Source organism: Camarhynchus parvulus, chromosome 1, assembly GCF_901933205.1.
Source record: "Camarhynchus parvulus chromosome 1, STF_HiC, whole genome shotgun sequence".
Lineage (NCBI taxonomy): Eukaryota > Metazoa > Chordata > Aves > Passeriformes > Thraupidae > Camarhynchus > Camarhynchus parvulus.
In genome coordinates, this window is record NC_044571.1 from 27,445,229 (window position 1) to 27,458,026 (window position 12,798).

A 12,798-nucleotide genomic window follows, 5' to 3' on the forward strand; every position below is an offset into this window, starting at 1 on the left:
GCAGTACAAGTATTTGTGTACCAGTACCTCTTCCACAAGTATTTGCAGAAGAGGTTATGCTACACAAAGCTGTGCTGAGTTTCAGAAAGTAACACTTCTTACCAATATCGTATTTGTGAAGTTCTATTTGCACTGGTGCTTGTGTACTGACATTTCCAATATCATCTGTGCCAATAAAAGACCTCTCTCTAGAAGCTCCACTCTCAAACAGGCTATCAAACAATGCAAATGAGCCACTCTTGTTTGCAAATGACTCCACAATCTCTTTAAAGAAGTCTTGCTTGCCATGACTTAAGTTCAGCAGCATATGACCTAGAAAACAAAAATACCACTTCACGTAAATAAAGCAGTGAACACAAGGAAAGCAGTATTTGCTATGCTGGACTGCTCTTTGCTACTGAAGGCTGGATGGGAATCAGGATTTCCCCTTATGAAACCTACAGACTGTTCAGGTATGCTCTCCCTGTAATTAGGTCAGCGTTTCAGCACATAGGCTTTCCAAGCTTTTAGTGACAACAACCCCAAAGAATTTGTAAATGCAGTTCTTTAGGAAAACAAAGCCCTCCTACCATGATTCTTCTAAGGGCATTGCAAGTGACCTTATAGCTGTAATGCAAGCAGAAGGAAATCTATTCTGAAGTAAATTAACCCGATGTCTGGCAGCTTCATCTGTTTTCATCTAGGCCCTCTAAGAATTTTCTAGACTGAAACACTGTCTATACTTGGCAGGAAAAAGAACAAAGCTGATGAACAAGTGAAAGGATGAAAAGATCAGGGAAGCAAACTAATATTTTCTTTCCCTCTTGGGGCTAACAATACTTGCAAAAGAGCATCAGCAGGCAGAAGCCATTTCCAGTAAATTTAACAGATAATAAAAGCTAAATTCTACCTTAACATGCTAGAAAGTCAAAAAAGAGGAAAAAACCCAACCACTATTGAAACAAGGAGAACACACTCTACCAGCAGCTTAAGAGGAGAAAAATAACTTTAGGTGTCAGAACCAAACTATTGTTTTACATATGTAGTCAGAATCTATAAGGCTTTACTATATATTGCAGTGATAATGTTACAAGATACACAATGTGTTCTTTAACAAATCTTAAACTTTACAGTAAAATGTGCAGCACTAAAATGGAACTATGCAGCCATTTTTTTATTACCAGACTGGCTTTTTCGATCACAGGCCAACATTTCTAGCATATCTTGTCCGGTTTGATCCCCCTTTATGAGTTTTGACTTTGGTTTAGGAACCTGGTAAAGTAAGGAGAAAATTGTTACCGGTTTTTCACAGTAAGAGCAGGACATTTAAATGAACCTTAGAAATTAAGAAATAAGCTTATTTTTAGCATTAGAAAGCTATAAGAAAACAGGCATTATTCACTCTGAAGGTACATATATTGGGTTATGGTTCTGTGTGGGATGGGCAAAGAGAGCAGAGAACCCACCTAAAGTATACAGATGTGCAAGTATAGCTGTTGAAAGTAACATTAAGTATACACAAGAGCAAGTAATACCTACAATGCAAGCAATGGTATAAAAAGGACAGTCAAATCAAAGAATTCATAAAGCAAAGAACCTTGATTAGTCAATTTTTTTAAATTAAAAATTCTAAATTTTTAAAATTTAGCACTTAAGTGTACTTGTATTATGAAAAAGGAAATATGCTACAGGAAATAAATGCACTAATACTTAAGAATCAGGTTACTCTGGCAAGAGGAACAATTGAAGGTATACTTTTACCCTATTTGCGTCATTTGAAACTTTAAAACAATTGTGACAGAGGAGGGTTTGGCGAGTGAGGACTGTTCTCCTTTAGATACACAAACACTAGTTCATCTCAGGAATACAGGAATTCAACACATGCACAGCTAGAAAATTTCAAGAAAAGCATCAAGTGAAGGCTTAGACTGAAAAATTGTTTACCTGAAAACTTAGGAGATAACACAATGCTGCTAGTTCACACATAGCTCTCCACTGTGTCTCGTTGTCTTGGGCCATTTTCAGCAGCAAAGCTCCAGCATGCATGTACAGCTGTCCTCTCATTTCCACATAGGTACGAGACAGCTCATCAGCCGCACTCACATATGGTTTTACTGACTGAAGTGCACGATCAAAACTAAAATGCAGAGAAGACTAATTCTAAACAGAGTCCTGGTAAAAGCTATAGCAGTTGATTGTGGTTCATGCTATTTAACTGTGAATTAAGTAACTTCATGAGTCAATGGTAAGTACTGTTTCTATTGCTTAAACCCAAGTTACTAGAAAGTATAATCACCTCAAACTCCCAAAGCTCTCAAGTTTAAGTAAATATTACCTAGATACTTAGTCTTTTTCATCACATTTTTGCACAGCTACTTTTAAAACTATTGTCCTGAACCACATGGATAAACTTATTCACTAATGCAGATTTAGAGACATACAGGAGGTATTACTGATTCTGCCCTTTCTTTTCATTACCATAAAGATCCAAAATACTGTTTAACAGGCTGTTCAAAAAAAGAAGGTACTACAGAAATTCTAGTGCCTTTAGATTACTATACAAGTCCCACTCAGGAGAGGGCTTCCAGAAAACAGTTAAAACAAATTTTCAATTAGACTATAATGGCCGTTAGCATTGCCATGACCTGGAACTGCTTCATATGTGAACATCTCAAAACACTCTAATAAATCAGAAGCAGAAAACCCCACGTGGTAAGTGTTAGAGGAGAAAATTAAAATAAAACATACTTGGGTATTAAATACTGCTCATCCATTCTGTACGGCTTCAAATACTCATGCAAGATTAACAGACTCAAGAATATTTTTACAGAACGCAATATAACAGCCATTGTAGTACTGAGGAACAATAAATTAGTAAAAACCAGTAACAAACAAAAGATAATGGCAAGAAACACAGATCTTAAATTATTGACTACAAACACTATTTTGTACTATTCTAGGTGCACCACAGATGGTAAGCCTTTAAGCCAGCTGTAACACCACCAGTTTTCTCTGAAGGCTATTCTTGCTTCAGGTGGTTTCCTCCCTCCCCATTATACTATGTACACAAAGTTCCTAATTACTCCAGTGTGCTGTGTTATTTAATAATAGAATGACTAAGACAAAGTTGACATACATAAGAGGTAGTTTTGGCTTTTCAGTTTGAGTTCTGTTGCTTTGTCCGGATTGGAGTTTTTTGGGACAGTGGTTTTTTTCCAGTTGTCTGGGAAATCTGGATTAGTCAATTGCTGAAGTACAGAACAACTTTTCTAATCAAAGGAAAAGAAGGTACAAAGACCCAGGATATAAATGAGTCTTCTCCATGGCTGTGTGCTGACCATTAAAGCATCTGTCAAAAGATAGCTTGGGGTTCGCACCCAGTAAGAAACACTCTTGGTGGTCAGTACAGACAATCTCCCTCTTCCGTGCAAAAAACAAGATAAGCTGTGAAACAGAAGCTTGGCAGATGTTATGTGACCCCAAACAATTCTTAGAGGACTTTTTCTTACTACAGAAAAGTTTAAACAGTACCTTTCAAGTGCCTCTCTGCATTCCTGAACATCTCTAGAAGAAAGTGTCAGTTTGACAAAGCTGGAATAGGCCAGCAGATGATCTTTCTTGACAGTTCTCCAGTTATTTTTATCATACTCCAAGTCTTGTAAAGATTCCAGATATTCCTAAAGAAGAAAGTTCATCACAGGATAAGGAACAGTCATCCTTCCATGAAGACAAGGGCAGTACTTCTCCAAAACACACTAGTAGCATTTATTGCATAATCCAGTTTCACAGGTGAGACCTTAACATATTCTTCAGCAGCAAAGTTCCAGGGAACTACTTGCTTGAGCAATTTTATCCCTAATGGAACTGCTGTGTCTAACTCAGCTTTTGAAGTTAGAAACTCAATAGCTCTATAAAGTTTAATTTTAGGGAGAAAATTCCAATTAAAAAAACCACACAAGAAGTATTTTGTAGTTCCACTGGTTTCAGCAGACTTGCATTTGAAGGAGTTAAATCCCTTGAGAAACAGCTGTCAGAATAAGGACACTAAGAGAAATAGACCAGGTAAAAAGATATGGAAGACTACCACAGGATCAAAATATGATTAAACACCTCAAATGTCTCTACAACACAGGAACACCATTCCAAGCTTGACTGCAAAGGTATTCTCTTCTCTGCCTCCTGACAGTGGAGCACAGCATCCTTTAATCTGTTATTTGAACGATAGAGCGCAACTAGTCTGATGTTTATGTAGACATCATCTGGTCTTGCATAAAGTTCTGCTTGAATCAAATCAAAAAGCTGATTCCACCCATCTTCACCTTTACAGTCCAGTAACTGCTCCTGTTGAAATATGAAGGCAACATATTAATATTTCATTTGCCACATCAGTCTTTTGAGCAACTACAGTACTAGGTATCATTCCTTCCTTCACTACATAGACTACATTGCTCTAGATAGCTTAATACTCTTAATAGCTTTCAGGTATTACATGAAGTTTGATTAAGTACTCAAATATTTAAAAATGTACACAACTATCACAGAAGAAAAGTCCTCAGAAGAATTTGCCTCTTACCAAGAAAGAGAAGTGCTTCTCAAAACATTTGGTTCAGTGATAACAGACCATGCCATAGACCACCTTGCTTTTAAAAAACCCAGACACCTTGAGACTTCAATGTGGCTGCTGCCCAAAATTTCACAAAATTAAAAAGCTACACAAAATTAACATACCAGTGCAAAAGTGACATTGCATGGCATAAAGTATTTACATGTTATTTGAGAATTACAGCATTTCTCACACTCCGCAGAAATGATCATAATACAGATTTAAAAACAAAAAAAGCAGTGTAAAGCAACAAAGTCTGAGTCCACAGATCAGCTACCTTCCTGCCAGTGACACAATGGAAAGAACAAAAGACACCTATCTAGTCTTCAACTTGTTGACTGTGATAAATAACAATTTCTCAGCATTTTGGAATAAAATTAAACTTGAAAGATTAGAAAGAGTATGAAAGCATGCAGCTGCAGCTTCCTTTAAAACTGGACAAAAATGTCAGACTAGGAGTGTAACATCTAATAGTTGTTTTAATATTAAAGATACTAAAATAATTTAGCAAGACTTCTGCTTGAGGTGACATGCAAAAGGTACTCCAGACAGGCGCTCAAAGTTTGTTCAAGCCTTTGAACAGAGGTAATTTTGAACTTACCTTCAACCTGTAAATAGCAGGGCTCCCAGGAAAGAGCTTAGCAGCTCTGTCAACCCAGTATTTTGCTCTTCCATCAGTAATGTCATTATTGCATAGTAACTCTGCAATCTTCAATACAAGATCTTTCTGTGTTGGGTTCAACTCCACAGAACGCTATTTTTCCCCATGCAGACACAGGAGTGAAAAAAGAAAAAGGCAACTTTAACTTATGATCCATGTACAACAGGTAAGAGTTACACCTCTACAAACATACCCAGCTATTCAAAACAGTTAAATCTATAAACACAGAGTATATAAGAAAAGCCTTTCTACATGCTATCATTAGTTTACAGCACCCATATAGAACTGCTAAAATTGAGAAAAGCATAAAAGAAATAATGCAAACCATTTCCTCTGCATCTATCACCAGCTACTGCTATACACAGACAGCAGGATTATAACAACCTGTAGTCTAGCCAGGTGTAAAAACTTTTAAGACACAGTTTAAGAAGTGTGATAGCACTTCATACACAGAGTTGTATTGGCCAGACTTCTGAGTCTTTCTCTCTGAAACCAGAACAAAGGCAATTCAACTGGAAATTTGACATTAATATGCTTGCCTAATCAAAATTAGATATGACCCTCCCCTCTGCACCTGCCCTCTTCAAAACTAACCAAACAAAAAACACAGTAAGCCTACAGTCTTCTAGCAGCAACTAAAGTCCAGTTGTCATCACAGTGTGTACGACAGGATTCTATGACAGTAGTCCAAGAAGCTATGCATGACTTGGGGAGAATTTAATAGCAGATTAAAGATCAAGTCCAGAAGAAAAAACAAAAAAGCAACTTCAAAATATACTACAGAAGCAAGCTATATCAAGTGAAGAATCCTCTCCACAGTGGTTCACGTGCTTTCCATTGTTAAATGTGTATGACACAGTTTCCCCAGAAGCATGTTTTCTTCTATGGTTTTGAGAATGTTCAGCCACAGAAGGGTTTTAGAAGTCCTTGTATAAAGGAATAAAGCAGAACATTAGGGGCTGTAGCTCAATGTAGTACTTACCTTGTAACACCCAAAAGCTTTTTCTATGTTATCCTCAGCTTCATAAATTTGTCCAAGAAATCTGTGTGCTTTGGGATCTCTCTCTTGTACATTGAGGTATGTAGATATGTATCTATGAAGGGGGAAAAAGCCTGTTACTCAACAAGTACTTTTCACTAACACTCCCCCTCTCACCCAAGCTCTAATGACAACTTTATCTGCCATACAGGACACAAAGACATTTTGTTCTAGATGCTTTAGCCAAACCAGAGAAGTATAGACATGTTTTGTTCCAGACACTTTGTCAGGACCTTTAAGTAAGCAGCAATATGGTTTACACCTGTACAAACGCTACTTACTCACCAGCCAGTATTTCTGTTGATTGAAATAGCAAAAGCAGGAATTTGTAAAAATAGTAAGAACTACTTAATACAACAAGCAAAAAATCAGCCAATGCAGCCAGGAAATTTTTTTCAGTACCACATGGCTTATCTTCTTTTAAGTTATTGTTTTACAAAGATCTAAATAGCACTCAATGTCTGCACTGCTAGCTTAAAGCGGCACGATACTCATCTTGGTTTCTCTGGTCTACTTCATAAAAACAAAGCTTTTCTTTTACATTTAGAGAACAAAAAAACAAATGTCCATCAATACATGTTACCTTTTAGCAAGTTCATATTCTTTAATTTCAAAATACAGCTTAGCAAAGAGGAATCCTTTCATCGATTTCTGAAGGAGAAAAACCATGACAAACACATTTTAGACATTCAGTACTTCAAAAGTAAATCCCTAACGAGGGACCTTTCTTTTCAGCAATGCCTAATACTCAAGTGACTGAATTTGATGCTTTGTTATCCCCTCAAATACACCCATCATACATAAGAGTTTGTTTCTGAAAGATGTAGGTTTAAGAATGAAAAGAATAAAAGTTTTTGCTATAAAAAGGTTACTAGGAAGATAGAGATTACAAGAGAGGAAAACAACAAGTCTGTATATATGTGGTACTTCATACATCACTCATTAAAGAGAGTGGAAGAACAGTGTAATCTACATTTAGCTTATTGCTGTGCAATGTAGCAAGGAAAAAAGATATTCCACAAATGAAGAGAGATCTGCCATTTAGCCCTACTGTAGTGTACTGTCATTAGACACTACTGTTTAAGTATACTTGAGGAAATAGCAACTTTTAAGTCAATCTCAGTTTGGGTAAGAAATGCATTTATGCACCAGTTGATTTCTGACTAAAATAACTTTTAACATACACACCCTAGGAGCAAGAGGTGAAACAATCTTCCTGTTACAAGGCAGTACCAAAGAAGCCAAAGTGGCAGAAGCATAATCAGGAGGAAAAGTGAAAGGAGTGAGTTAAAGAACTGAGTTACAAACAAATCAGACAATTTTAAAGCTTGAATTCTCAATATCAGTTCAAAAACAATTTTGCTTTTGAATAAAGAAATGCTGGAGCTAGTTACAAATATGATTCCAAACAAGTGCGTATAGTTTGAATTCACTTGAATTATAAGTCTCCCTCCCTCTCTCACCACTGTAATTCGTGCAAAATTTTAAGCGGTTAAAAATGAAAGCAGGCCTCCTAGGACACCTCAAGTTTCCAGACTGTATTTTTGAGGCCTGCTACAAAAGGGAAACACTGAAGCATGTCAGAGTGGAGCTGCATTTGGCATCTTCTTTTAAACATGGATGAAGGAAACCTCAATATAAATGCTTTGCAGCCTTATGAGCACCCTCCTCCGAAAATCAACACAACAGGAAAATCGGTAACATTTTCCACCAGCGACTGTTCTTATACAATTAGTTGCAAGCATTACTTGTTAAGAAAAAAGAAAACCAAAATAAGTAAATATGCACCAGCTGGTCTTAAAGCACAACAGGAGAGGATTTATTTTGTTGTTGAGCTCAGTAGGAACACCAAAGCAATTAATGAGCACCTATGATTCTGAGAGTAATGCCCTTGACATCGGCTGCTCTAAACAGCACCCAAAGCAATTAAGCCACAGAACAACTTCGTTGCTGTTGGGAAAGAGATACAAATAATGATGATGTACACAAGGCCCGCACAAAGGCCCTACTGCATAATAGTGGACATGGATGTATTCACACTACACAACACAGTGCTAAATATTCTAACTTTTAAAAAAATCAATTCAAGAGCAGTAGAGCAGGATCTTCCAGGATTAAATAGCTCCCATGAATTGCACCAGACTGCTCACTGAGATCCTTTCCAGATACAATGAAAAATGGTAACAAGTTATGCAGAAGTCCTCGTCCTTCTGGCCAGTTACTAAAATATTACAGAAAGATTATTTTTTCCCAGGTCCTCCTCTCCTAATATTGCTACAAAGACAAGAATATTAATGACACAACACATAAAAGAAAACTGAAAGTGCTTCACGTATTCCTTGGTTAGATTCTTCTGAAAAAATGAAACCCGGCAATCTTTTTCTGAGAAACGAAACTCGGGAAACACAGGAACTAAACTCTTACAAAACTGAAGAAGTCTGTACTCAGAGAACTCATGGACTCTTTAATAAAAACTACACTACGGCTTACCAGTTGTAAATTACAGGTGCACAGCTCTAGTAAACCACTGCTCCCAGTTAGGGAAAGCACCTCCAGTATGCCAAACACCTGGGCCCTTCCTCAGCTCCCCTTAATCTCACTCAATTTACAGAGACCCTAAGTAATTACACGTTCAGAAATACTCCCAAAGACACCTTAACTCACAGAACATCAGAACAGTCAGGGATGGAAGAGACCTGTGGAGATCATCTAGTCCAACACCCTGCCATGGCTCAGTCACCTAGAGCACGGGATACAGGCGCGTCCAGGTGGGGTTTGACTACCGCCAGAAAGACATCCCTCCAGAGAGAGATCCTTTTTCCTCTTACCGCCAAGGACGAGGACGGGCCAAGCAGACCAAGCCCCTAAACCGAGGCGCCGGGCTCGGCGCCGGGAGCCCGCGGAGAGCAGCCGCCCCCAGCCCGGCAGCGCAGGGGCAGCGAGCGCAGCCGCCCCCGGCCCGGCGGCAGCGAGGCCTCCCCGCGGTCCTCAGGACGCGCGGCAGGGCCCCCAGCGCCCACGCGGGGCGGGAAGGGGCCCCGCACCGGCCGCACGGAGCGGCCGCAGCGCCGCCCGGGCCCGGCGGGGACGGGTAACGCGAGGCCGCGCTCACCTCTCTGGGGGACGGCGCCGCGGCCTGCAAGGAGGCGACGTAGCGCTCCACCTCGGGCTTCGTCCGCCTCATCATGGCGCCGCGGCGGCGGCGGCGGCGGGACCGCGCTCGGCCTCTGTCGCGGCGGAACGCGCCTTCCCGGCCGGGCGGCGGCCCCGGCCCGGCGGCTGCAGAGGGAAGGCGGAGGGAAGGAGGAAGGAAGCGCAGGAGCGACGCGGCCGCCGCGCGTTACGCAAGTTCCCGCTCAGCGGCGCGGCGCGCGCAGCCCGGGCGCGTGCCCCCTCCCGCCCCCATATCAACGGCTGGGGGGCGGGGCCGGCCGGCTCTGCGCATGCGCACAAGGGGCGCGGGGGCCGGGGGAGAAAATCTGTCGTGGAAAACTGTGAGAAACCAAATGTTAGCGTTTTCTCACCTAAAACTACAATAAACTCGCCTCAGTAATATATAAAAATATATATGGTGATTATATATTTATCACCTAATTAACATACTCTAGATAAGTTTATATATATATATGTGTGTGTGTGTATATATATATATATATATATATATATATTGGTAACAAATTTTCCCCTAAAGCTAAGTAACAGTTCTGGCACCCTCATCATAAGAATGACTTGAGGACGTGGAAGTGTTGGAGCAAGTCCAGAGGAGAGACATGAAGCTGCCAGGGGGACTGGAGCATCTCCCCTTGGAAGACAGGGTGAGGAAGGTGGGGCCGTGCAGCTTGGAGAAGAGAAGGTTCCACGAAAACTTCATAGCAACCTTCCAGTATCTGAGGGACCTACAGGGAAGCAGGAGAGGGACTTTGTCTGGAAATGTAGTGATAGGACAAGGAGTAATAGGTACAATTAAAAGAGGGGCAGTTTAGGTTATCTACAAGGAAGAAATTATTCACTGTGATGGCAGTAAAGCACTGGCACAGGCTGCCCAGAGAGGTTGTGGGTGCCCCATCCCAGGCAGTTTTTGAGGCTGGGTTGGATGGACTTCTGAGCAATCTGGCCTAGTGGGAAGTGTCCCCCATTAAAGACTAGATCTTTAAGGTCCCATCCAACCTGTAATATTCTATGATTCTATACTTCAGAGCAACTATAAATTTAATCTGTAAGCATAAGGGCCTTCTTACTGAGATCCAGTGTTCTAGAAAATGAGTCTCCAAATATTGTAGCAGCTGTGGTGAGAAACCTTTTTTTCCAAGGACTGTGGCAGTATAATTAAACAATTAAGCTCTAAAACACAGCTGGGAACATGGACTAAAAGATAGACCAGCAACCCTCAAGGCAGGACAGATTTTCAAGATGTTGTTTTACAGGTTTGGTGGCTCAAGGATGAGCCCTGTGGTGAAATTCCCAGCAGGAAGCCTCAGATTCTACTCACTGGAATTAGCCATCTTTCCTGCCAGTTCAGATGCTTTGGTCAAAATGAGGCCACTGGGCCATGTCTCTGAAGAAGTGTAATTAAAAATTTGTCCAGTTCTCAATCTCAAACAAACCATTGACAGTCACAGGATTCCTGCTACACCTTAAATATACTGACAACCTCACAGCTCTTACCCTTTTTGCAGGGAAAATAAAGAAACATAGCCAACTTTTTCTTTAAGACCAGCAACATCCATGTAAGACCTTGACTGATAGACTTAATCCTCCCTTTTATTCTTTCTTCTATAATGGTGATTTATTTAGACACCGCATTTAATTCCACAAAAATGATTTTTTTTCCCTGTGCTTTTAATGGTGTGCCTGCAGCTGGGATTATCAAACAATTTATTTTCTGCACCTGCCAAGCTAAGTAATGGCAGTGTTGGTGGTGGTGCAGAGAACATCAGAGTTTCTTGACTCACTGGAGAGAATATTACTGTACTTCAGCTGATGGGGAGGCATGGAAAATTGCCTTCATATAGACCAGGTCCAGTACTTTGGCTCTGGTCATGTGTCACCCGGTGCTGTAGAAGTGGCACTGCCTGTGCTGTCCCTGGTGGCTGCAGCAGCGGGTGGGACAGCACTGGCTCGAGAGCTGTTCCTGCAACCTGGCTGTGTGTGCTCACTGAACTGGGCACAGGACAAAAGGCTTTAGGCTCAGCTCTTTCCCCCACAGCAACATCCACTGGGCTTTCTGGAGTGCTCCCTCAGTCAGCCTGGCCAGGCTTTCCAAAGGAACCTCTCTTGCCCGTGCACAGTTGATCCATGCAGCAGAAAGGGACAAAGCTCCTGAGGCATCCATCCTCAAATCCCAGGCTCATGGATTCCTTGACAGACCTTAGAGGGGGTCATGGGTAGAAAAACAGTACTAGGCTCTGCATCTTTCAGGAAAGTATGTGCAGCTACTCAAATATTTATAATACTTTGGACCAGGAAGTGAGCTTCAACACCAGACGTGTAATTGTCCAGGCTGCCTAATTGCTAGCTTGCTCCCTGGCTCTGCTTTGCACTGCTTTTAACTAATCCTCTTCATGACCATGTGCAGGGGTATTATATGAATGACAGTTCATGACAAAGTTCCCAAGAGAGCTGTATGGATTTGGGGAACACTCCACTTGAGATAGGACTCCAGCAATAATATTTTCACCGTGAGTACTGGAACATACTGGAACATCCACAAAGCCCTGTGAAATCTCCTTGCATGGTGATGTTCAGAGTTTGGCCAAGCAAGACCTTCTGTACGATGAACTCTGAAGTTAGACCCCCGCTGAGCAGATGGCTGGGCTAGCTGATCTCTGGTGGTCCCTTCCATCCAGTATTTTTCCATACTTCATCAGGCTTTGAACCCTCAGTACCCTCAGATGCTTTGAGTGCTGCATCCTGGGGTCTGACACACACAGTAGAGTTCATGAAACAGAAGGTGCTGCCTTGGTGAACTGTAGCACAGTGTTCTCCATCAGGAACTTGTAAATGGAAAAACCCAGCCTTTGCCAGGCCCCAAGGGCCACCAGAGTGCAGAGGAAATCTGAGGCCACTGTGCTGCCCATGGATGTAACCCTGAGCAATGTGGATATGAGCCAGGTCTTGTCATTCAGCTTTGGGGCTAGTGACCCTTCCCAGCTCTGAGCAGTAAGGCTGGGCACACACAGGCTGAAGGAGGAGATGTACAGGCAGTGTAACATGAAAACCTAGAAGTCAGTTAGAACTTCAGGAGGACGCAAGAGTGTGTGTGTGTTCTACTGAATCCATGGCACAGTCCAAAATTCCAACAGGCTACTGTGCTAATTAAGTAAACAATTTTTGAGGACATTTTAAGCTTGTATAGTCTTCAACAAGGTCAGGGACTGACTACATTTATAAATGTTATGGCATTCAATAATTATGTAGGATAAAATAGCCAAAAAATACCCTACCTAGTAATAAACTGGAAGTTTGGGGTGACAGTTTCATTACAGTGAAAACAGAGAAGAAGTTAACAGGAGGGTG

At 41.3% G+C, this 12,798-nt stretch overlaps 1 protein-coding gene across 1 annotated transcript in view; it reads right to left on the reverse strand.

Moving 5' to 3' along the window:
* Positions 1-9,683, reverse strand: part of RGPD4 (RANBP2 like and GRIP domain containing 4) — a 33,595-nt gene extending 23,912 nt beyond the window's left edge. The window contains exons 1-9 of the mRNA XM_030963706.1: positions 9,395-9,683; positions 6,866-6,933; positions 6,226-6,337; positions 5,184-5,336; positions 4,090-4,320; positions 3,511-3,656; positions 1,924-2,116; positions 1,161-1,251; positions 103-312 (exon numbers count right to left, since the gene is read on the reverse strand). Coding sequence (XP_030819566.1) covers positions 103-312; positions 1,161-1,251; positions 1,924-2,116; positions 3,511-3,656; positions 4,090-4,320; positions 5,184-5,336; positions 6,226-6,337; positions 6,866-6,933; positions 9,395-9,469 — 1,279 coding nt within the window. The 5' untranslated portion in view covers positions 9,470-9,683. The remainder of the gene's footprint in view (positions 1-102; positions 313-1,160; positions 1,252-1,923; positions 2,117-3,510; positions 3,657-4,089; positions 4,321-5,183; positions 5,337-6,225; positions 6,338-6,865; positions 6,934-9,394) is intronic.
* Between the last annotated feature and the right edge of the window lie 3,115 nt (positions 9,684-12,798).